Source organism: Carassius gibelio, chromosome B7 (genome assembly GCF_023724105.1).
Source record: "Carassius gibelio isolate Cgi1373 ecotype wild population from Czech Republic chromosome B7, carGib1.2-hapl.c, whole genome shotgun sequence".
Classification (NCBI taxonomy): domain Eukaryota; kingdom Metazoa; phylum Chordata; class Actinopteri; order Cypriniformes; family Cyprinidae; genus Carassius; species Carassius gibelio.
In genome coordinates this window covers 13,547,636-13,572,927 of record NC_068402.1, presented here as the reverse complement: position 1 = coordinate 13,572,927, position 25,292 = coordinate 13,547,636, and the positions used below count along the sequence as shown (strand labels likewise).

The window sequence follows — 25,292 nt, the reverse complement described above, 5'->3', positions numbered from 1 at the left end:
GTGAAATAAGGACAATATGATTTAATCTGTTTTTTTAATTAAGGGTCAGTTTCATATAGTGGCCCCTAACTTGGTACCTTTACACAAATGGACCTTGTCTCATCTGTTGATAAATGGCTGTTTGCCTTTAACAGTCACGAGGAAGGATTGTTTTGTTCATTTTTAATGAGCTGTCTACATTTTCTTCTAAAGAGATAAAGAGTGAATGGTTGCCAATAAAGTAAGCAGGCTTGAATGGAGATGGAAAGCTCTCACTTCTTCACTTTGAGAACATGATCTTCAAGACACTTGATTTCATAATTTGACTACTGTACAATTTATTGTATAAGCATGTATAATTATCAGGAATCATAAGCTTTTCATAAATCTCTGAAAGACTGTTTGTAGCTGCTAGCCGAATTTTCAAGCTTGATGGGTAAAAAAAGCAAGCACACATTATTATATAGCATAAGGATTTTAAGAAACCTTCATTAGTTGTCCAGTCCATCATGAGGTTGTAGGTGGATCAATATTTAGAGTCCAAACCATTTGGAAATGCCTCAGTGGCTCAGAGATGTGATTATATGACTATCCATTAAATCAGCTATTATCCGAATGGCAATGGATCACATAGTACTATGGTGGGAAAAATGACAGAAGGTCTACATTCTAAACTTTTTTTCTACAGTTTATTGGATATACATATATAATAGGGCAGCACATAACTTTAAAGGAGATACAAAGCACAATGCATTTAATCTACTCAATACTAACACTTATTGTATGTTATCCCCATGCTTTATTCAGTTATACTGTGCAGTGTTTTGGTTTCAGATGTGTAGAGAAAGACTATTGTATCAAACAAGCAGTGTGGATTGCTGGATTAGGGTTACAGAAAACGGTGATAGGCTTTGAGCACTATACTAATTACAAAATATTAAATACCAAAGTCTAGTCTACATTGAAATACTGGGAAATTCAGTCATAACAATAGATATAATCAGAGCAGGTGTTTTATCATAACCATTTCATTGTACCATTGTATTTGCTTAAAAATTGTCAGCATTTTGTAAGTGTAGAAACCATACTGTACTGAGGTTATATGTATACTGTACACACCAAAATAAAAAGGCTGACTTTAAATGAAATATTAAATGAAGTATTTTTCTCAGCTTTTGCATTCACCAGATGATTATTACTTCTTATTCTCCAGTCGAAGTTTCCACCACTTATGATTCTGTAAATGGAAACGGTTCTTTAATTTTCATAGAAAATCATCAGTACAGAAATGATGTATATTTGTTAATTATATCAGGTCTCACCTTCTTCCCCGAGATGCTTGGTGTGTGTGGTTGCATCTCATCCAAGCTTGCATACGTGTTGCTGTCTGTCACTCGGATGTCCTCATAGGTGTTGCTCTCAGCTATGTGTTCATAGGTGTTACTGTCCCGTTGTTCAGTTATGTCTTGATAGGGGTTTTCTGCTGAAAGGATGTTGTCGATGAGCTTTATAGGGTTGTCATATTCTTGCCCGGGCTGGTCCTTCTGGCCAGCACACACCGCTGATGCGGTCTGGTAGAGTGGGTTGGGCTGCAGGGCTTCTTGGTCAGTATAGGGCTCTCGCCAAGCTCCACTATTGTGTTTTTTAAGATCAAGGACTGCATAAGAGCAGGAGGCTGTTTTGGGTGAAGCTAAAGGAGGTTGTTGAGGGGTGGAGGGCATAATGTTACAAGAATTAGAGGTTTCGTCTTGGATAGGCAACTTAAATTGAGAGCCTTCTGTGTCAAAGGTTTCACTTTTTTTGCCGTTTGCTCTCTCATCACCACCAGATGTCCTTGATTCTGAAAAGCTGTGTTGTTCTTGTGATGGATTTGTACCAGAAAAACCAGCACTTAAGGAATTCCGGAGTGATGAATTCTTCTTTGGCAATGGTGGAACCTTCGTTCCCTAATGATTTATACAACACATGAATGAATTTCAACACTAGATATGTAAAAAGGTTTTACATCAGAATTAGCCATGGTTACTAGAGCTGACTTGGTTACCTGGGACAGGCTGTTCCTGTCAATAGAAGTGGAGATCTCCAGCTTCCGGCCACTTTTAGAATACAGACATGGAGGCGTGTTTTGAGGGATATTGCTAGCTTGTTCCCATAAACTTCTTAGAGCCTTAACGCTAACACCGGCGCTGCCTCTTGGCTTATTTTGAAACACATCATAAAGCTCATTTTTGTCATCCTAGAAGAAAAATGGAAAAGCACATGCATTGTAAACCATTTCCTACAATGTTGATATTCTCTTTGTTTTCATGTATTCAAATGTGAACTTAAGTGGATTTTTGTATTAGTATGTTGTGCTTGCCAATATGCCCTACACTCAAACAGTTTCCAAATCTCATGCCATAAACGATTTATTCACAGTTAACCATGTTTTTTTTTTCTTTTCTTTTTTTCTTGGATTACAAAGATAAAGTGTTTGAAATTTGGCTGGTCATGTCATCAAATAAAGGGTACTTATATTAAACAGATTGTGATTGAACATGATTTTAAAAGTACTATTCATTTCTTTATATATAAGACTGTTTTAATGAAGAATAATTACTGAGTGCACCTTTAAAAAGAATGCAAAGTATGATTGATACCTCTTCCACAGAGTCCATATCTGTGTTATATGAAGTCAGGTACTCTCCAAAAGGCTGGATCGGTGTGGTTTTAAAGTGATTGATCAGTTCTGTCAGACTGTTATGAGTGGTGGAATCACCAGAAACGCCGAACAGGCCAGTCTTGGTTTGATTTATGACAAAATGGCGACAACGATCCTGTCCTCTGTGAGCATAAAGCATTAGAGAAATGAAACAATCGAAAACACTGTAGCTTCACACTGTTTTTTTTTAAAGGTTTGAACCATTAACAAGTTTATTTTCCCTCTACATTGAAGGGGTTTACACATAATATACTGTAGGATCTGCTTAAAATGACTATATTTGACAACACTTTACAATAAGGTCTAATCTGTCAATATTAGTTAACATGAACTATAATTTCTACGGAATTGATTTATTTTACTTAGTGTTCATTTCAACATAATACATTTCGAAAAGTTGTAATATTTAAAAATATCATATTAACATTCTTTATTGAGATGTGAACTAACATGAGCAAACAATGAACAATTGTATTTTAATACAATTCATTCTTATATAGATCGCTGTTAGGTTATGTTAGCCAATGCATTTAATTATGATAACAAATGAGCTATTATGATAGTGTTACAGAAAAATGGTTATTCTTACTTGTATGAAAGAATATATCCAATGGCTTTTTCGCTGAGTCTGATAAGGAAACAACCAACATTCTTGTCTCTGAGCTGATCTTCTGCTTCACTGCAAACAGCAACAGTTACCACAGTGCACCAGAGCAGCTGCCTCAATTCACAATCATAAACATTTGCATCTCATTACCATTACCTCAAAACAGACAGTAGGCATATTTAATGTGTTCAGATGCTTTTACAGCTCATGATGAAACATTTCCTAAACCTCTTATCTCTCATTAGTTCTTACTGTCTGGAGATGAAGCCCTGGAACCAGGGTGGAAAACTTCCATCACACAAGATGAGCACAGCCTGAGTCTCCACAAACCACTTGAGGATATGCTCCTTCTGTAGTCCTCTGTCCATGCTGAAGTCTTCCCCCATTCCCTCTATTCTTTCCATCTGCTTCTCATTCAATTTCTCAGATCTCTTCTTCTGGTACAAGGCTGCCTCTATTTGCTCCATTGTGAGCATCTCCCTCCCTGCACAAATGCACTGTACGCATCCAGTTTAGCCAACTTTCCACCTTCAAACGTTCATAACATCACTTACATACTGCAACAGGAAGAATGGCACACTTCATTTGCTTAGTTTCCTCCTACGTAAATGTGTGATCCTGCAAATGTAAAAAGGTTCTATTGTTTGAGTTTATCTGCCTGTAGTCAGTAACGACGTACGGGTTCAGTGTGATTTTGTTTCACTATCTTTGGAAGGTTCTTCCGCTTGAATTGCAGTATTGTATAAAGATTAAAGATTAAAAACCTGGTTTGGATTTGGAAAACAGTTTGGATTAGGAACTATAACCACCGCACAGTTTTATAAAGTATCAGAATGTAACAAATGAATGTTCCCAGCTGAGTGGGGGGAAACATTTCTCGAGTTTTATTATTAATACAAATATTAAATTTTTATGCTACCAGTGTCAAATAGTTCTCATTTTTGCCATGTTTCGATACATTTTGTGATTTTGATTATCAGCCTCAAAGCATAAAAGACAATGTGATGCGAGCCTGGATTTTGCATTTTAATATTAGGCCTCACGATTTGCATGTTAGCTAGATATATGTACCTACATTTTATGTAACATTTAATTAAAGTGTTTTAGATTAAATGATGGGAAAAAGGAATTAGTCCTAACTTTATGCTGAAGCAATTTATGCTGTTCTACTAGGAGTATGTTTTCAATTTATGAATTAAATAAATAAAAAAAATATTTAAGCTTTTTGATGGGGCAAAGAGTGAAAAATATTTATGTAGTTTAACGAAGTAAATTTCTCATTAAAATAAATTGTGGCAAATGATAAATACATTCTAAAAACACTTGGTATGCTCATGTATTACAAAAACTACATACAACTGTTTGTCACATGTTAAAAATGCTAATCTAATCAGCACATGTCAGCAGTAAACAGAACAGAAGAGTGAGACAACAAGACGACATCATTCTGTGATACACAGCAACAACCGTCCAACCTAGATATAATTCAGAAAAATCCCTTACGTTGTGTTATTTTTTAGTCAAGGGGCTCAGGCATATGAGTTCAACAGGTGGCGTGTCCACTTTCAGAAACACGACACACTGCTGCTGGGGCTGGGATTCGTGCGGTCTGTAAAGAAAAAAAGTCAAAGTCGCGTGAGCGCATGATAGGATTCAGAAACATAACATTGTTGGTGATGACAGGTAGGTACATTCCTTGTTATTTTACTTCCTTTTAATAAAAACATTACACATGCAAATGTCACACGAACTCTTTAGATTAGTCCTTATATGTTACCGCTGTGGGTATGCGTTTGCTGTATTTATTGCAGTTACGTTTCATTTCTTTAATTTTCTACAATTTCGATAATTAAAAACAAACGAAGGGACCGAGTGGAAGTACACCATGTTTTTGACCGCAGTTCTTTTTGGAGATCTGCTATTTTGGACGATCACAGCTACCTCCAGGATGAACAGTAGTTAAAATGGTCGTGTTTGTCAGGTAAAAAATATGCTGCTTTCTCGATGGAAGCATCGACTGCACATTAAAAGTGTTACAAGATGAGAAGCATATCTTGTCAGTTAGAAAATATCTGTAAAAATAGACTTTTTTCATTGTGCATTTTGTGAGTTTTTCATTTTTCTATATTCTAGACACCAGTTTTCCTTGGATAAATTTAGGCTAAAATATAGGTGAGGCCTCAGCCTTTCTTGCACACTTAAGTAAGATCTAAATTTGTCCCACCATCATGAATGAAATATTTAGGTCACAACAAACCATATAATACTGTATGATTAACATTATTGTACTGTATGTGCATCGAATTGAAATTTTTACATTTATTTATTCATAGAGATTGAATAAAACAATTAGGCCTGTACATTTTTCTGTGTGTACTGTTTGTTATGAGTCCAGTAAATCTAATAATCTTTTTCTCTTCGTTTTTCTTAAATAAGATCACAATGGCAGTGTTCAAGCAGCCGCAGGTCGAGAATTGCTATGAGATTGGAGAGGAACTTGGCAGGTAAAAAAATAGCCTTTTACTTGGTGGTTTATCATATACTTGCTGATTGCTGCAATACATATGATACACATTACACAACTGCATTCATATAGTTGCTATATAGAGGGGTACGGGGTCATTCACCTGACTCCAAAATTTTTATCCCAGCACAATTCTAATGAGGATCAGAGATGGCTAACTCTGCATAAACAGTTTGAAAACATCAACATTTTAATTGAGTCTCTAATATGAACTGAATATAACAACAATCTGCAGTGCACAAATGAAAAATTATAAAATAAAATACAACTTATTATATACAGTACATTGGCCTTTAAAGGTGCTGTATGCAGGATTGGCACCGAGTAGTTGAACTAGGTATTGCAGTCCAAATTCAAAATATTGGAGAGGTTTTTTTTTCACCCTGCCCAAATAAACTGCACTTGACTACGAATGAAATAAAATAAGTTCTGTTTTCTGCCAACTGGCAACGCGGGGTACCGAAATACAATTGGGTAATGGGCATTGGGCGGGTTTCCCAAACCAAAATAGAGACTGACATTCTGGCCCGGAATTCCGAACGCAAATTTTCAAAGGGGAAAAACTGACTGTAGCATTGTTTTTCAGAAAAAAAAAATTAATTAACTTTAGCATGTTTCTTAAATATCTGCAAACATATTATGTTTTTTTTTGCTTTAGAAGATTCAAATACTTACAGCACCTTTAAGTGTCTATATAGAGAATAAACACTTAAATGATGCATTACGGTGTGTTGCTTGTGTAAGTGTGTGTTCTATAACTGTTCATGTGTTTTTCAGTGGGCAGTTTGCAATTGTAAAGCTGTGTCGTGAAAAGAGTTCAGGCCGGGATTTTGCAGCCAAGTTCATAAAGAAGCGTCAGAGTATTGCTAGCCGGCGAGGTGTGCTCCGAGAAGAGATTGAGCGAGAGGTCAACATCCTACAGCAGATACACCATCCTAATATCGTGACGTTACATGATGTGTTTGAGAACAAGACAGACATGGGGTTGATTTTAGAGCTGTGAGTAGAGCTTCTTCTGATGCTCATATAAATGATTTCATTATTACATAATTTCGGGCTTGGATCATCATTGTTACTGAGAGGAAATTATGTATATTTGTAGGGTGTCTGGAGGAGAGCTTTTTGACTTTTTGGCAGCAAAAGAGTCTCTAAGTGAGGAGGAAGCCACACAGTTTATTAAACAGATTCTAGAGGGCATGCACTATTTGCACACAAGGAATATTGCTCATTTTGACCTGAAGGTACAGTACACCCACTGGGCTCATAACACTGCCCCAGAACACTACAGTACAACACATTTGGGCTGACAGATGTGGATTGTTGCAGAATGCTTTATCAGAAGAACAGTGTGTCTTTGTGTGTGTATGAGTGTGGGTTTGCTCCTGTGTGTGTAATTTATTTTCCGGTTTGCAGCCTGAAAACATCATGCTTCTGGATAAGAATGCACCTCTGCCCCGAATCAAACTCATAGATTTTGGCTTGGCCCACAAGATTGCTGAAGATGTTGAGTTTAAAAACATCTTTGGAACACCAGAGTTTGTTGGTATGATACATCTTCTGTTTTAAACCCTAAAGCCTACAGCCTTTAACATGCACACTAAGATCGCGTTTCTTAACAGGCCCTTGAGTCCCACATTTGTTGTGTAATGCTTAAGACACTGTGAACAATGCAAGACCTCATGAGTGCAACAGTCAAACATGTTCATCTAGCATGTTTACATAGAAAAATAACACAAAAGCAGTGCAGAACAGAAAAATGTGTTCTGTGTGAATGACCTCTAACACACTTTAAAGGGACAGTTCACTCGAAAATTAACATTTGCTGAATATTTACTCACTTTCAGGCCTTCCAAGATGAAGATGAGTTTGTTGCTTCTTTGGAACAGATTTGGAGAAATTTAGAATTTACTTCATTTTTTCATTTGCTCACCAATGAATCATCTGCAGTGAATGGGTTCAAATAAGAACATCACAATAACCCACAAGTAATCAATGCGATTCCAGTCCATCAGTTAACGTCTTGTGAAGTGAGGAAAATTATGTGTTGCAATTTTATGATTATAGGACTTGTTTAAAGTTACACATTAATGATGATTTGTTACTTACAAAGCACGCAGCTTTGGCTTTTTGTTGATTGATTGACTGGAGTCATGTTGGTTACTTGTGGAGTATTGTGATGTTTTTAACAGCAGTTTGAGTGCTTATTCTGATGGCACCCATTGATTTAAAGCTACATAAAAAAAATCTAATAAAAAAACAAACAAATTTTGGATGGTCGGAGGGTGAGTATGTTTTCCACAAAATTAAATTTTTAGGGTGAACTATTCTTTAATTATTTATTCCACTACCAAAAAATTGAATTATTTTTTGCTAAAATAATATATTTTTTTAACTTCATATTGTTTTTATGGTTTCAGCTCCAGAGATTGTGAATTATGAGCTACTGGGAAAATAAGGATTATTTTTTGAATGTAAATTAAATGTAAATATCTTAATCATTTGAGCTTTTTTTAAATGGTTAAATATTAAATTTAATGCTTTACTTTTATAGGAGTGTTGGTGTTATAACATATATCCTGTAAGTACACAAAATCATAATTTTTTCAAGTCTATAAATACATATGAGAGTATAGCAAAGTTCTAATACGTCTAATATTTTGCTAATATGCTTTCTAAATGTAGGCTGAGTGGGGCATCTCCTTTCCTAGGAGAAACGAAGCAAGACACTCTGGGAAACATCTCGGCCATGAACTATGAGTTTGATGAAGAATTCTTTGGCCACACCAGTGAACTTGCCAAGAATTTTATACGACAACTGCTAGAAAAGGACACCAAGTAAGTGCAGATGGTTGAGATCATCTAAGGCCGTTTGTGTTTGAGTGTGAGCTTTGTGTTTGGGACAAAACAGAATATGGTGCTTGTTGCAAGTAATATGGCATAAATTACCATCTTAATCATGTGTTTCAGAAAGAGACTCAGATGCCTTGAACCACCCCTGGATTAAGGTATGTTATGAGCTTGTGATTGTGTGCCTGAAAGCCATTTATAGACTTTCTCTCACTCTGTCCTTAAACATCATTCTCAGTCTTAACCCCATTGTCTGTTGGCAGTCTAACGAGCATAAAGAGGAACGCAGCAAAGCACCAGAGAGGAAGAGAGAGCATAGGCAGCTGAAGACAAAGCGTCTCAAAGAGTACACCATCAAGTCCCACTCCAGTATGCCTCTTAACAACACCTACATCAACTTTGAACACTTCGCCACAGGTGGAGGAGGACGTGTCGGCCATGGAGGGCTCTTTCTGCCAGCTGGCGTCGGCCCACAACTCTCTCCAGGAAGACACTGATGCACTAGTGTCCGTCTACAATGAGAAGGAGATGTGGTACAAAGAAGAAAGCGAAAGCATCAGACATGAGTTGTCCCTGCTCCGTTTACGAGTTTCGTAAAGTCGAGGCCCAGAGTGTTCACGAAGACATGAGGAGTGTGGATGCCAGCGTTAGCCGAGTGAGCGAGCGATATAAGGAGAGGCAGACTCGTTATGAGGCCTTGCAAAAGGAGCTGTGTGCTGAGCTGCAGTGGCTACAGGAAGTGGTGGGTTCTTTCCAGGTCACCTTCCCAAACTGTAGCTTTAGCAGCGTGTTTAATATAGATGTCAATGAAGCACTGAAAGAGTTACTGAATAGATCCTGTGAAGGAGACCCGCTGACGGGAAACAATCTGGACCAGCAGAGATGACACATTAATAACCCCCCTCCCACTGATTACACAGAAATATATAAACACAGGCCAGATAAATGTGCTGAAGACACTACGCTGGGGAATATAGACCTGAATAAAAGCAGGTATGGTCAGTCAGAGAGAACTGTATACATGAAAATATATATATATATATATATATTTTTTTTTTTTTTTTTTTTTTTTGGAGTGATTACTTGTTTTTATTTTAAAATGTGCACTGGACATTATTTTTTATTATTATTGCAAGGAGCTATAGGACTATCCTGGGCCAAAGTGATGAAGCTTCCATAAACATTTGTTTAATTTGTTGTGACCCTTGACACAAAGACCCAACGCTGTAGTTAAACCAAATTTTGCAATAGCAGTACATAGAGGTAAATAAATTAGGAAAATTTAAATCGTCAAGCAACCTCCATTTGCCAGATTGACCCTATATATGTATGTGTTTGTACTCTAAGATTACTTCTGTTAGGTAAAGAAAAAAAATTAATGGTGCTACAAAGTTTCTTTTTTCTTCTGTTTAGTCCTTTAATCTTTGATCTATCAATATAAAACCTATAGAATCATTCTGATTTGTAAAATCACAAAACAAGATATGTTTTGATTTATTTTCATGTTTTAGGTGTATTTAAAGTTATGATGCTTCCTTTATTGATGTTACATGAACAGTTGTAATTTGTTCTGGCAGTGTTTACACAGACCATGTTGTCCACCTTTGGTTATTTGTGTACCAGATCAGATTAAGTTGAAATGGCAAGTGAACCAAGTTTATTTGATTAAACCCTGTTTATTTATTAAATATCCCACAGTATCAGAATATTTTTTTTCCATTGCCGTGGTGCTTCAGAGAAATGTGTGTTTATTTGGAATGTGTGTTCGAGTTTATGTCATGCATGCCATAAGTTGCTATGCTTAGTAGGATGATGCCCCTTCCAGCATGTACTCATGGACCTATCAAAGTGTAGACTCTTTTAAACAATTGACTTCACTATTGGAACTGCTGGAAAGGGATGATGATTCTCAGTGAACTGTTGGAGAAGCTGTGAACTCATAAAGGAGGTTAATCCATAACTATGTGCTAGATGCTGCATATTACTGGTGAGTAATACATTTAAGCTTTATTATTATGCTATTTATTTTTTTATAATTTTATATGCATTGTTATTTAGTGTATTCATGTTACAATGCATTCATTCTTTCATGCTTAAGAGAGATTGCTTTTTCAAAGCAAACTTTTAAGGTCTAAGTTCTGTACTCTCATAAATTTGAATGCATGCATGTTGTTGGCTACACATAGTGTTTCCTTATGATCTGTCTTTTGACAGAAAGTGTTTTTGCAGCATTTTATGTTGGTTTTCCCCAGTGTATCTGTCATTGTCACATATTGTCATAGAAAAAGGACACAAAACCAGGTTGTACAAGTTCATCTGTAAAGCCCGAACCACCAGGATAAGGATCCCCTAGCGACACTGTCATGCCGATTTGACTTGTTTTTCTCTCCTGAGCAACACAGAGCTTTTCATTCATGTGCTGCAGCTGTTAACCCTCTTACTGATGATTTGTGTGTGGTTTCAGCAGAAAAGGCAGAACCCTAGGAGGCAAGTTTGTAATTTTTCCGCTCCAAGGAAATGCATTACAAGTAAAACAGAAAAAAGTACAGTGTCTCCAAAAGTCTTCACAAGGCATTCTACTGTGACAAGGCTTGTTTTCCGCTGCAATATAGCATACCAGAAATCAGTCCAGAAGAAAACTTGTTTTTGCAATATTCTTTTAGTCCTACAGGGGGCAGCGTTCACCTCTTATTTGCTCTTGGACCCACAGGCATGTAGTCCATAAGTACACTGTTGTTGGGTAACTGACTCACTGGTGTTTGGTTACTGTCCATTATAAAGGTTGGACAGGTCAGGGATGATCCAATACTTTACTGCAATTTAGGAAACCGTTTTCAGGTCTTGAGCAGCCTGTGCACAAGTGCTAATCATGGACTCTTCTGTCAATTTTAGCCTCACAGTAATTCATTTTTATCGATTAAGCTTAATCATTTTATTTTAATGGCTTTCTTTGGCCTCACAACCACATTATCCCATCTTTTGTTAGACTCGTCATGCATGAATGTGTGCTGCTGTGTGTGCTGAGATGGTTCTGGAGAATGTTTATCTGTATGTGTGCAGGACAGATTAAGTTGGCCTTCTTTAAACCATTATTTTTGTTTTATTTACTCTGTAGTTGACAACTTTTCCCACTAAAAATGTAATTGCTTATTAAAATATATTTTTAAGATTAAATTCAGTATAGGATTATATTGAAGTGTTAAATAGATGAAAAGGAAATTGTTTTTTATAGGCCTTCTAGAGGCTTAATCATAATCATCTGTCATTAAAGATTACAGTCCAAAATCTGACTTGAAATAAGTTTTCCTTACAAGTTGTATGAGCTTAAATGTGTGTTGGCAGTGTATGTACACAACCTCCCAAAAAAAAATTTTAATTCATTAAATAATTTCTCCTTTCTCAAATCAAGCGGGTATATATATATATATATATATATATATATATATATATATATATATATATATATACAAATTACAAAACATGAACTGAAAAATATATTAAAAAACATGAATCAAAATACTAATAAATACAATAATGGTATATAAATAATATACAATTGTAGGCCTATTTAATAATAAAAACATTATAACAGTGGGAATATTGGCTGTGTTTCTGTGTGTGAGGGAAAAAGAGAATACTGTTGAATCTACATCAGATCATTTCAAATAACGGACTAGTCATATTACAGAATATCCTGTAAATGTATGGCTGCATGCATAGTCGCTCAGGGCTGTGAGCGCTGTTGTTCTGTACAGTGGGTGGTGAATGATAGGGAGGGACTGAACAATGAGCCTGCTGCTTATTTAAAAAGAAGCTGAGTAGTGAGGGATTGAGCAGCACTGCTCTCCTCACACCCAACTCTCAATTATTCAGCCTTACCAGATCCTCAACCCAGCGATTACGAGCCTTTTCTGTCATGCACTGTCACATGCTGGTGCCGAGGGACCATTAATCACCATGAAAGCCACTTTCGTTCATGCATTGAATAGGCCTTTGGCAGTTTATGGTAAGCTCCAGCCTCACCTTTTCAGTTCTTTATTACCACAGCAGTCGACAGGTTCCAGCCATTTCAAACGGGAACTGTCTTGCATTTCAGTGATAGTAACAGCCTTTCTGTCAAATGCATGCCTCCAACATTGGGCAGATGTATGTTTGGGTGCATGATTTTAATGTGAAATAACAGCAGCTTAGCTGACTCATGTAAAGTAAGTGGCAGAGGGGAGTTGATCATAGCCTGGCAACCATAGACAATCTGCTTCACAGCTGGGCTAATGCGACAAGCTACCCGTGCTATATAGTCATACACTCCCAAGACGGTTAAGTATTTTACTTGAGGCTCTTTTAATGTGATAATTCAGTCTAGGCACACATATGGCGTAAATTTAGTGAATAATTTCAGTTTAGTGCATTAGTTTAGCTTGCTGGTGTATACTGTTCTGTTAGCTAATGCTAACAAGCTAACGTAAGTTCCGCTTCCCTTGCAGACGTGAACGCCGTAAGACATTTCTTTTAAATATCTTTAACACACATGCTGCAGGTCTCGTATAACGATTTGGGCAGTCAGATGTTTCTTGGGAACCTGTTTATGCGAGCAGTGAGATGCCATGGGTTAGCCAGCTGAATGATTAAGCAGACCGCAAGATTCTCATAATAACCAACACCGTGAATCATTGCAACGCAAACAGATGGTGGAAAAATCACCTTAATTTTCAGACAATTTAAGTGCTTGTTAGCAAGATATGACAATGTCTAGAGCAGAGCAATGGATTAAATAGCTTAATTTGCTGCTGTAACTGTATTAGCTGACAACCTGGAACTTTATAAGTTGGATTGTGTAATATAATATCATGCTATAAGAATTTGATAGTCTGTTGTTATTCATTCTGATAAGCTGATGTGTAGTTCATATTGGAATGTACAGCCAGTTTCCTTTACATTAATCAAAATGCTGTCTATGACCATATGTTGTCTCTCTCATATAAGTGATATTTTAGCCACTAGCAACATGTTCTTAAGTATTATAGTATTTATTACATGTTATCATAGGCTTATGAAATGATTTGAACAAGATTAAGGTGTTCAAAGCTGAAATGGTGCATTCAGGTGTAAACCATGCATTACATTAGATAAAATACTGTATGTCTATTTCTTTTGGTCAGGTTTATGATCCGATTCAATAAACAATAGTTTAAGAATCATACCTGCAAAAGTCTAATCCTGGCATGCTTATGAAAGTTGACTAGACTAGATAAATAAGTTAATAATCAATGGGATGACTCAAGACCTACATTTATGCATGTTGTCATTTTGCTGTACGGATTCCAGGCATTGATAAGTGGATTGGCAAGATGTCAAGTGAGTGTCATCATAGCAGTTACATCAGAATGCTTAGTTGCTTAGTGAAAAAAGGTTCTCTGCTAATGTGTGTGAGACAGTTAATTTTTAAATTGATTCCCTTTGGGATGCATGACCTATCAGAGCCATATAGGTTATCGACTGATAATAGAGATTTTATTTATTAAATGTATCTGTATCAATCCATATTTTTTGTACCCTGCTATTCAAAAGTTTTTTTTTTAGAGGATGTCTCTTATGCTGCATTTATTTGATCAAAAAACAATAAAAAGTCATATTGTGAATAAAATATTAGTACAGTTCTCTTTTGTTATTTTTTTTCATCAATCCAATGCATCCTCGCTGAATAAAAATGTTGATTCCTTAAAAAGAACATACTGCCCCCAAACCTTTGAACAGTAGTCTTATAATTACCTGTCAGTAATATCATAAAATAATATAGATCCATATAAAAAGAACCATTTATTTGTGTGTGCCCATTCTCCCCTTTTTTAGATTACCTTTGTCTCTACATGTAGTATAGAATGTTTCTATTGACCATTTATAAACATAACTGACCCATCTTTATTAAATATTAATATTGCTGCATCCCTAGATTCACTGTACCTCTTCATCTCTCAGATGTGACGGTGAGGTTGTAGGGTGGCACCATGGCTGCGATGATACCACCAGTAAAACTAAAATGGTTGGAGCACCTCAACAGCTCCTGGATCGCTGAGGACAGCGAGTCAATCTCCACCCGTGAAGGCGTCGCTCTTCTCTATGGCAAACTGCTGGCCAATAAGGAGGTGGTTCTTCTCCCTCAGCAGGTACTATGTCTGAAGGGTCCTCAGCTGCCAGACTTTGAGCGAGAGTGTCTGTCCAGTGATGAACAGGAGCATTATCTTGATGCGCTGCTGGCTAGTCAGCTTGCTCTGGCCAAGACGGTGTGCTCTGATTCACCCTTTGCCACTGCCCTTCGCAAGCGTCTGCTAGTGCTGCAGCGGGTTTTTTATGCACTTTCCAACAAATACCATGACAAGGGCAAGGTCAAACAGCAGCAGCACTCAACTGAAAACACTCTGGGTTCTGCAGACTTGCAAGCAGTTAGCGAGCGGCCGCGCTCTAGTACAGACGCCCTCATTGAGATGGGCGTGCGAACGGGTCTTAGTTTGCTTTTTGCTTTGCTCAGGCAGAGCTGGACACTTCCTCCGGCCGGTCCAGGGGTCAACCTCTGTAACGATGTCATCACCACAGCCATCGAAGTGGTGGGCTCCCTTCCGCCACTCTCCTTGGCCAATGAAAGCAAGATTCCACCGATGGGTTTGGACTGCCTGGCCCAGGTCACCACGTTCCTGAAAGGAGTCACCATGCGCAACTCGGGGGCCGATGTGGTGGGGAGGAGGCTGGCGTGTGAGCTGCTGCTGGGATTGGCAGCGCAACGAGGGTCCCTGCGCTACCTGCTGGAGTGGGTTGAGATGGCCCTTGCTGCATCGGCCGGTGTCAGCAGCCTGGAGCAGAGCCAGGAGGGGCTGATGGGATACGACTGCTTCATGAACATTTTGATGCAAATGAGGCGTTCACTGGTGCATGCTCACTACAACACTCATATTTTGTTTTACATAGCACTGGATGTTGTCAAATGACTGAATGTCTGGTGTTGTAGGGTTCGTCTGCTGATCGTAGCCAGTGGAGAGAGCCGACACGCACACCTGATGGTCTCTGTTCCCTGTATGAGGCAGCACTTTGCCTGTTTGAGGAGGTAAAATGCAAATATAAATATATTCATGAAAATTTGTTGTATGGATAAGAGAGGGCCATGTCATTTTGCACATGAATCGCCTAATGAAAAACTGTGTGGTGATTTGATACTGTATGTAACCAGACATTTGTTAAAAGAAATAATCGTTAAAAAAATATTTATTACAAATTGAGACCTGTGGCTCAGTGGTAGAGCATTGTGTTAGCATTGCAAAAGGTTGTGGGTTCGATTCCCAGGTAATACATGTTAGGTAAAATTTTTTAGCATGAATGTATTGTATGTTGCTTTTGATAAAAGTGTCTGCTAAATGCATTAATTTAATTTAAATGTGGCTTTTGAGTCTCTTATAGTGTGAGAATATGAGAATATGGAGCTCAGACTTTTATTCAGAGGCCCAAACTGAGCAATAAATATGCAGTTTGGTGCTGTTGGTCAGGTTTATCTGAAATATATGATGCAGAGCGATGATTGAGAGTTGCACAAATAAACATTCTGCATAAGCCTTATGTTTGATAGATTTTAAGATGATTTTCTATTTGGTATGGATTATCTTTAACTGTTCATATTTCAAATAGTATTAACAATATACATTTATTCATTATCTCATAAAAATGAAATGGTTGTAATATTTGGAGATGTAATTTGTCAGCATAAAAGAGTCTTTGTTATTTTCAGTTTATTCTCTTATTTTTTAACGGTAGGCAGCTTCTGCCAATTCTCAATGTATTACCATTACAATACATATAACGCTGGATCAAAATAAATGTAAATCAGTTTAGCCACATTTTCATGTAGTTGGGGGTTTGTGGGATAATGTTGACATGCTGTGCAGCTAACTTTTCCCTTTCTTAAATGGTATAGCTTTCAGATTTTTATTATGATACCCCCCCAATGCTAACTGAACTCTTTTTTTAAGACTGGACTAAATGTCACCTTAAGCAGGACAATTATTTTTATAAAAATTATTTTATAAAAATGATGATGCTTAACTAACCAATATTGGGGTAAAACCAAAGTAAGCACATACAGTTTAATAAATACAATTTTCAAACCAGTCACTGCTCTTGGTAGGACCACTTTATATGTAAATGGCAATTTGCAACCAAACATCATTTTGATTATAGACCTGCTTTTCAGTCAAACTCATTCTTATTTATTTTTTCAGTAATGCATGAATGTGTATCAGTACAGACTTGAAACAGTTAAGAGATTTGCTTGCAGTGTATAATTTCCTTGTACTTGTTCTTGTTTTTCATTAATGCTGCGAGCGTCCTCCGATGCTTGTTATCCAGTAAATCCAGTTTTAACTGCCAAAATTAGAAGAGAAGAGAAGCTGCTTTAAGATGCATGCTATAACACGCTGCACAACAAATCAGTCCTGTTGTATCTAAAATAGAAAATTAGGAATATGTATCATACCATTTTTTTGCATTAGAATCGTTGTTTTATTTATTTTATTTTTTTAAATCATCCTGTGGGCTAGAATTAGGCCATGTGTTTGACACTTTGACTTGATTTTAAATTGATATCCTGATAGGTCTGTCGCATGGCTTCAGACTACTCAAGAACTTGTGCGAGTCCAGACAGTATCCAGGCGGGTGAGGCAGCCATGGTTTCTGAGACCTGTGAGGTCTATGTGTGGGGCAGCAACAGCAGCCACCAGCTTGTGGAGGGCACTCAAGAGAAAATCCTCCAGCCCAAACTTGCTCCCAGCTTCAGTGATGCACAAACGGTAGAAAGCAATTTCATATTAATTATTCATACAGTGTCAGTGTTAGTATCCTCCTTTATGCTCACAGTGAATGCTTGCTGACCACATCTCGTGTCTTCAGATTGAAGCTGGCCAGTACTGCACATTTGTCATCTCCTCTGATGGTTCAGTCCGAGCGTGTGGGAAGGGCAGCTATGGGCGCCTGGGACTGGGTGACTCAAACAACCAGTCCACTCTTAAGAAGCTGACCTTTGAACCTCACCGTGCCATTAAGAAAGTTTCATCATCCAAAGGCTCAGATGGCCACACATTAGCTTTCACTAGCGAGGGAGAAGTGTTCAGCTGGGGTGATGGAGATTATGGCAAACTGGGTCATGGCAACAGCTCTACCCAGAAATACCCTAAACTAATACAGGGCCCTCTTCAAGGAAAGGTACTACATTCATGCAGTAGTTATGCATCACTTAATCTTTTTGTGCTCTTAAAATGTACCTGTGTTTTTAAATGTTTAATGTCTTCTGCTGCTTGTGTGTTTGCTTGTAGGTGGTGGTTTGTGTTTCAGCAGGGTATAGACACAGCGCTGCAGTCAGTGAGGATGGAGAGCTTTACACATGGGGAGAGGGTGACTTTGGTAGATTAGGTATATAATTGTCTATATATTACATTTATTGCACACATTCATAAAAAAAAAAATTAAAAAAAAAATTAATGGCTGCTAAAAATCAAGCTTTGCCATCACAGGAATAAAATATATTTGAATATAATAAACCGTTATTTTAAATGGTAATAAAATATTACAATATTATTTTTTTTCAATGTCTAAATACATCTTTAGCAATCACAACATTTATTACATGACACAAATCGATTGACCTCAAGCTGGCAGCCAATAAGCTTGCTTGAAATAGTCTGGTTCATTTTTCACTGTAAGCTGGTTCTGTAGTGTGCTATCAGAGTTCCTAAAAAAATCTCCACCTCCCCCAGCTCCACCTGTCTAGATCTGCTAAGGGATCTTGTATGCCTATTTATGCAGCAGCACATCTTATATGCTCACAGCAGTAAGTCAACAGACTGAGTGTAGAACTAAAGTGGATGGAAATGCCTAGATAACTTGACTAACCAGCGGAATGATCTTTTTCACAGGATCTATATGTTATTTAGGTCATTCTGAAATGCCTGAACAAAGGCTGTCATCAAAGTATTTCTGTATAATTACTGCCTTCCATGCCTGCGTTCCCAAACAGCAGGCATGCACCTCTAAAAGCAATGAGCCCATTTATTGTATTATGTCTGCTCTCTCTGTAGTGCAAGTAATTTATTACATAGGAAAATCATTATTGGCTTCTCCTAGTTTTCTTAGAGTTATTTAGTGCCAGTTTGTCAAGAACTGACAATTATCTTCTCTTTGAGTCTTTTGATGGAAACAGTGCTTTATTCGCAGATGTTTTATGCAATATTACAGTTTTGCGCCCAAGTTAAATTTGTATCTTTGGATGGAAACATAGCTATCGTCATATCCATTAACATGCTAAAACTTTTCAGTTGTTGTGATAAAAATACATATATTTGTAAACTAATGCACATAACATTTTATCTGGCTTCTTTTAGTGTTGACATTTGTATTTGTGTATCATTGATTTTGTTTGTCTACACTTGTAGGTCATGGCGACAGTAACAGTCGGAACATCCCTACGCTAGTGAAAGACATCAGTAATGTAGGTGAGGTGTCCTGTGGAAGCTCCCACACCATTGCGCTGTCTAAAGATGGGCGTACGGTCTGGTCCTTTGGAGGTGGAGACAATGGTGAGTTGAGTTAACCTTCGTCACTTGTTCTTCTGAAGAGACATTTGAAAGGGTCCTACTGTATTTATAGTGCGTGCCTGACACCACACACTTTGCCATCAGCTGCATCAAGATGTGCTTGAGTCTCTACTTTGTACGCATCTAGTAATTATTGTTTGTGAAGTTGCTGTTTATATGTGTTGATAAAGATTAGTGGAAGACTATTACACCTTCACTGTTGTTTATCTGCAGGGAAACTGGGTCATGGTGATACCAATCGTGTGTATAAACCCAAAGTGGTGGAGGCGCTCCAAGGAATGTTCATACGCAAAGTTTGTGCTGGCAGCCAGTCATCTCTTGCCCTCACCTCTACTGGTCAGGTATGAGACATAAGCCACTGTTTAATACGTTTTGATGATAGATTACAAAAATAAAGGGCAGTTATGAGTTCAGGTTGATTCTTATGTCTCAGTGTAGTGTGTATATTCATTATAAACACACTGTTATCTATGTATTTGTTGTGCAGGTTTATGCTTGGGGCTGTGGTGCTTGTCTTGGCTGTGGTTCATCTGAGGCCACTGCGCTTAGGCCAAAACTGATTGAGGAACTTGCCACAACCAGAGTGGTAGACATCTCCATAGGAGACAGCCACTGCCTTGCTTTATCACATGGTAAGGGATCACTGCACACCACTGAATTGAGTGATTGTTATTATTTAACAGCATACCAATTGTTCATCTGGCAAAATAGCTTTCATAAATAACCTTCAATAAACAAACTTTTCATAAAACTGTTTTAAAAGTTGTGAAAATGACATGATCTATGCACAGTGCATGCCATTGTAAAGACTAAGTCCCTCCCTCACAGCTTCATTGTCATTTGTGTTATATTCAATATGGCACCTAACCTGGCTAAGGTCTATGCAGTGCGGTTAGTTTTGTGATTCTCACTTTAATATTTTAACTTTCCGTGTATTGCATAAAGCATTATAGAATTATATTGTAAACTCTGTTACCAATGGCTGGTGATTAGGTGCTTTTTTTTGTGAGTTGTTTTTTTATGGGGCTGTAGTTTTTGATAGAGGAGAGAGAGCGAGAGAAGGCCGTCAGATTAGTAGCAGAAGGGTATGTGCTGGGTCAGACTCAGATAAGGTGAAGCAAGGGGCCCTCACACATGAGGTCACAGACAATTTGACGCTGTGTACTTAAACTGAACGTGTTATTCACATGCATTGTAAAATGGTCATGCTAGTCTCACACATCTGCTTTTCAAAATGCATAAAACTGAAATATGACTTGTAAAATGATATGCAGTAATGATGAATAGTTGCTCTTTCATTTCTTTTTTTCCGTGTGGATGTTTTTGTTACAGACAATGAGGTGTATGCCTGGGGCAATAACTCCATGGGCCAGTGCGGTCAAGGGAATTCCACTGGGCCAATCACCAAACCCAAGAAGGTGATTGGTTTAGATGGAGTGGCCATTCAGCAGATCTCTGCCGGCACCTCCCACAGCCTGGCATGGACTGCCCTCCCAAGAGACAGGTTAGCAAGTCTGTCGAACCCTTTTATGATCTTTACTTTGCAAATAAATGCACAATATATTTAATAGGCATTTGTTGCATTAAGTTTGTTGATTCCTATGGCAAGAAGTTTTTTTTTCTTTTGTCTTGTTCTGCTTTTTCTATGATATTTCCATATCTAAGTAATGAATCTTGTGTCAATGTATACAGGCAGGTGGTGGCCTGGCATAGGCCATACTGTGTGGACCTAGAAGAAAGCACGTTCTCTCACCTGCGCTCATTTCTGGAACGATACTGTGACGGTATCAACAACGAAATCCCACCTCTGCCTTTCCCATCTTCCAAGTATGTGTTCTGCCACCACCATTGACTTTAGTCAGGAGGGCACCATATTTAATGAAAATGAGGCTGTGAGAAATAGAAGTATAGTGCATTGAATGGATTGTATTTTTGGCTATCTTTAAAAAAACAAAACAAAGGTTGACAAAACTCTATAAACATCTGTGCCATTGTAATTGCAGTAAATATCTCCTTTATAGCCTCGTTTTCATCTGTGTAAAAATGTAAAATGTTGTCTAACCTGACTAAGGTCTATAGACGAGTGAAGCCTGCCTTGTTTTTTAGTCCATTAAATATCACTGGAGAATTAAAGCTGCTACTAATGTTGTTTATTTGAGATCAAGTTTCAATTGATTTTCTAACCCATCCTAAGGGGTTATTAAATATTGAGTGTGTGTTTTCTTGCACCACAGAGGGAGTAAACTTGTTTTTGGGCCAACAGGGAGCATCATAACTTCTTGAAACTATGTCTGCGGCTCTTGTCCAATCACCTGGCTCTAGCGCTGGCAGGTGGTGTGGCCACCAGTATCTTGGGACGGCAAGCGCGGCCACTTCGCAATCTGCTTTTCAGACTGATGGATGCGTCAGTGCCAGATGAAATCCAGGAGGTCTGTGTTTGCTTGTGTTTTTCCACATATTTGTTGCTGTGATGGTTTACTGTGGCCTGTATTTTTCTCTGATCACTGTTTGTATTTTGTAGGCTGTCATCGAGACTCTGTCCGTGGGAGCGACGATGCTGCTGCCTCCTCTGAGAGAGAGAATGGAGCTATTGCACTCGCTCCTTCCTCAAGGACCAGACCGCTGGGAGAGCCTCTCCAAAGGACAGGTATGAATTTGTGCCTGCTTGAAAAGAATAGACAATTTAAGTTAATCTGTCAGTCATACGTGCATTTTTTTTTTGTCACAGAGGATGCAGCTGGACATAATCCTCACTAGTCTGCAGGATCACACCCATGTGGCATCTCTGCTGGGGTACAGCTGTCCTCCAGATGCCTCCGAGCCTCCCGCTCTACCATCCGACTCTACGCATGTGCCTGGCACTCATTCTGATACACATCCTGACACACACTTGGCAGAGATCCTTATGAAAACACTACTCAGGAACCTGGGCTTTTATACGGTCAGTTCTGCTGATAAAGATCTTGAGGCCGTGTTTGCGCAGACAGCCAACTTTGTTTTATCTTTATCTTGATTTACACGCTTATGTTAAATTATCCTGTTGCCAGCAAAAAGTGCTTGCTTCACTTCGAGACTGTCATCACTAAAAGTTGTTATAATGTGCAGTCTAGCAAGTGACTTGATGTGTTGATTCAGTGAGCACTTTCATTCTATTCAGTCCGTAGAGTAAAGAATTCTTCAGATTGATTGTAAAGAATACACTTACAGTGTGAAAGCTACCTCTGAATGTCTTCTCAACCTGTTTTCCTGTGTGTATGTGTATTAACCTAACAGGACCAAGCTTTTGGAGAGCTGGAGAAGAACAGTGATAAGATCTTGCAGGAAACATCTTCGTCTGATAGCAGCCAACCAGCTCACCTCCATGAACTGCTCTGCTCTTTACAGAAGCAGCTACTGGCCTATTGCCATATCAACTGTGTTACAGAGGTACAAACAATTACATATACATATCCACACACAAATTTAATTCTTGGAAAAATCATGCGTTTATTGGGTCTGAGTGAGCTGATTTCCTGTGTTTTTCAGGGCTCCAGTAGTGTGGCCCTCTTCCACAAACACCTGCAGTTATTATTGCCTCATGCCACAGATATCTATAATCGCTCTGCAACTCTTCTAAAAGAAAGCTCTGGAAATGGCAGCGTGCGTGAGAAGCTACGAGGTATATCAGTGCACACTTGCAATGAAGCCAAACTCTAAATCGAAATGCCAGCTAATTTTGCCTGTGTTTGTTTGTGGCAGATGTGATCTACATGTCTGCAGCGGGCAGCATGCTGTGTCAGATTGTGACGTCCTTGCTGTTGTTGCCTGTTTGGGTGGCGCGGCCGCTGCTCAGTTACCTCTTAGACCTGCTTCCCCCTCTGGACCGTCTCAACAGACTTCTGCCTGCCGCCACACCTCTGGAGGAACAGGAGCTGCAGTGGCCACTACATGGTCAGATTTTCACATTCATATGATAAATAGCTAATTTAAGTTTCAATTAATATTACAATACCCACACTCACACATGTGTATATGTGTGTGTGTATATATAACTTTAAAGGGGGGGTGAAATGCTATTTCAAGCATACCGAGTTTTTTTACACTGTTAAAGAGTTGGATTCCCATGCTAAACATGGACAAAGTTTCAAAAATTAAGTTGTACGTTTGAAGGAGTATTTTTGTTCCCAAAATACTCCTGCCGGTTTGTCACAAGTTTCGGAAAGTTTTTTTCGAGTACGGCTCTGTGTGACGTTAGATGGGGCGGAATTACCTTATATGGGTCCTAAGGGCACTTCTGCCGGAAGAGCGCGCGCTCCCGTATAGCGAGGCTGAGCAGCACAGACATTCACTGATCAGAGCGAGAGCGTCGCGAAAAGTCACAAAAGGAGTGTGTTTTTGGTTGCCAGGGCAAGACAACCCTGCACAGATTACCTAAGAAAAAACAGCATTAAGGTACCAGTGGATGGAGTTTATTTTTTTATTTTATTTTTATTTTTTCTCTGCCTCCTTGTTAGTGCGTCCGCCTCCCATCGGAGACCCGGGTTCGATCCCCGCTCGGAGCGAGTCGCTGCTGCTGCTGCTTTCGTTCAGTTTCAGCATCGGGATCTGATTCTGGATCATAAATAAACGGCTGAATCTGACTGTTAGCCATGGTTTGTTTTGGATGATGGTTTTTCCCTCACAGTAATGTCACAGCTTCCAAATGCTCTCAACGCAAAAGCCTACTGGTGCTCGTGATTCTTTAGCTCCGCCCACACGTCACGCCCGGTACAGACTATCTTTCTCTTATGAATATAATAAAACTAAAGACTTTTTGTAGTTATGAAGGATGCAGTACTACTCTATAGGTACTCAAGATTAACAGGATATTGAGTGAAAACGAGCATTTCACCCCCCTTTAATCATTTTAAGCAATCTTGTGTGCCCCATGGGAATTTGCCCATCCCCCTGTTTGAGAGCCACTCAAGAAACACTCTTCTCTCATTAAGTTGAACTTAAGACTATTTTTTTCTTATCCTTCTTCCTGTAGGCACTCCAGATCTGGTTGATCCAGTATGTGTGTCAGGACCAGCACAGTGCTGGGTGTGGTTGGTGGATCTGGAGCGTACAGTAGCGCTGCTGGTGGGACGTTGTCTCGGAGGAATGCTGCAGGGAGCCCCGCCCTCACCAGAGGAACGGCACACCACCCATTGGCTAAAAACACCGCTTTTTAGTAACGGCTTGCAGACTGATATACCCCAGCTTGGTATGCACATGCACTGTAATTTCTATTATTAATAAAGGTCTTATTTTATTATGAAATGTATGGAAGTAAAACTGTTTTGTGTTGGTTAAGCTGACATGGCATATGTGTTTCAGATGTGTGTATTAGCTCTTTGCTGGAGGTGGCTCTGTGTGGAAATGAGGAGCAAAGACCATTCGACTGTCAGTTGCATGCTGACATGAGTGTGCTGGTTGATTTGTCCCTTGGATCAACTAAAGAGCCCACACACAGCTTGTGGACAAACATGCAGGACTATGCCATCAGCAAGGGTAGGACACAAAAACAGAACATATATTGAGGAATATGGCAGTAGTATTAAGAGTATAAATATTTAATTGATGATTAGCTTTGCATTGCCCTATGGAAATCTTATAATGGTTTCTATTTCTGTGGTGTTGGGTAGCCCAACCCACAGGGAAATCTCACTGATTCAAAATTTCACTACACACAACTTCTTCGTCTTGTAGCTGATTTGGCAAGGCAAGTTTATTTATATAGCACATGTCATACAAAATGGTAATTCAATGTGCTTTACATAAAAGGAAGTAAAATAATCATAAAAAAATCACTTTAAAATGATTAAAAAATGTATTTAAAATTTATTTAAATCCATTAAAAATAGGAAATGAACAGTGCAATCAGTTTGGACAGATTGGACAGTATGAAGGTAAAATTATGTCATAAAGATTTGCATGCGCAGAGTAATGTTTGTGGAAGTGTACATAAGTGTAAATTAAATTTGCATGCCATGCTTACACTTTTGG

The 25,292-nt window shown here is 38.5% G+C and overlaps 2 protein-coding genes and 1 pseudogene across 10 annotated transcripts in view; 2 read left to right on the top strand and 1 right to left on the bottom strand.

The window, feature by feature from the left end:
• Positions 1–654: 654 nt before the first annotated feature.
• Positions 655–4,922, bottom strand: sh2d7 (SH2 domain containing 7). Its single transcript, XM_052560398.1, has 7 exons — positions 4,791–4,922; positions 3,540–3,784; positions 3,270–3,359; positions 2,619–2,802; positions 2,024–2,215; positions 1,302–1,925; positions 655–1,216 (listed from the first exon to the last, which is right to left on the bottom strand). Exons 2-7 carry the CDS (start codon positions 3,761–3,763, stop codon positions 1,175–1,177), a joined length of 1,356 nt encoding a protein of 451 aa, XP_052416358.1. The 5' UTR covers positions 3,764–3,784; positions 4,791–4,922; the 3' UTR covers positions 655–1,174.
• On the top strand, positions 4,845–10,346 carry LOC127961326 (death-associated protein kinase 3-like; annotated as a pseudogene).
• A 124-nt stretch (positions 10,347–10,470) lies between these two features.
• Positions 10,471–25,292, top strand: part of LOC127961323 (probable E3 ubiquitin-protein ligase HERC1) — a 45,469-nt gene continuing 30,647 nt past the window's right edge. For 6 of the 9 annotated variants that reach the window (XM_052560395.1, XM_052560394.1, XM_052560397.1 and 3 more), the window contains exons 1-19: positions 12,463–12,664; positions 14,635–15,578; positions 15,659–15,754; positions 17,292–17,486; positions 17,587–17,898; positions 18,009–18,105; positions 19,125–19,268; positions 19,500–19,627; positions 19,774–19,918; positions 20,619–20,790; positions 20,979–21,113; positions 21,550–21,715; positions 21,808–21,933; positions 22,015–22,227; positions 22,560–22,712; positions 22,812–22,944; positions 23,025–23,216; positions 24,295–24,510; positions 24,624–24,797. In XM_052560395.1, coding sequence (XP_052416355.1) covers positions 14,664–15,578; positions 15,659–15,754; positions 17,292–17,486; positions 17,587–17,898; positions 18,009–18,105; positions 19,125–19,268; positions 19,500–19,627; positions 19,774–19,918; positions 20,619–20,790; positions 20,979–21,113; positions 21,550–21,715; positions 21,808–21,933; positions 22,015–22,227; positions 22,560–22,712; positions 22,812–22,944; positions 23,025–23,216; positions 24,295–24,510; positions 24,624–24,797 — 3,712 coding nt within the window. In that variant the 5' untranslated portion in view covers positions 12,463–12,664; positions 14,635–14,663. Of the gene's footprint in view, positions 10,646–12,461; positions 12,665–12,934; positions 14,014–14,608; positions 15,579–15,658; positions 15,755–17,291; positions 17,487–17,586; positions 17,899–18,008; positions 18,106–19,124; positions 19,269–19,499; positions 19,628–19,773; positions 19,919–20,618; positions 20,791–20,978; positions 21,114–21,549; positions 21,716–21,807; positions 21,934–22,014; positions 22,228–22,559; positions 22,713–22,811; positions 22,945–23,024; positions 23,217–24,294; positions 24,511–24,623; positions 24,798–25,292 lie in introns of those variants that run through there. The other 3 variants (XM_052560392.1, XM_052560390.1, XM_052560391.1) reach the window with 3 other exon arrangements.

Excerpts from the sequence above, each read along its gene's own strand:
- sh2d7 (XM_052560398.1), bottom strand. The coding sequence starts at position 3,763 with ATGCTCACAATGGAGCAAATAGAGGCAGCCTTGTACCAGAAGAAGAGA. Across the intron at positions 3,360-3,539 it reads CAGGGCTTCATCTCCAGACA|TGAAGCAGAAGATCAGCTCA; the intron begins GTAAGAACTAAT and ends TGCTGTTTGCAG. Across the intron at positions 2,216-2,618 it reads ATATGGACTCTGTGGAAGAG|GATGACAAAAATGAGCTTTA; the intron begins GTATCAATCATA and ends TTTTTCTTCTAG.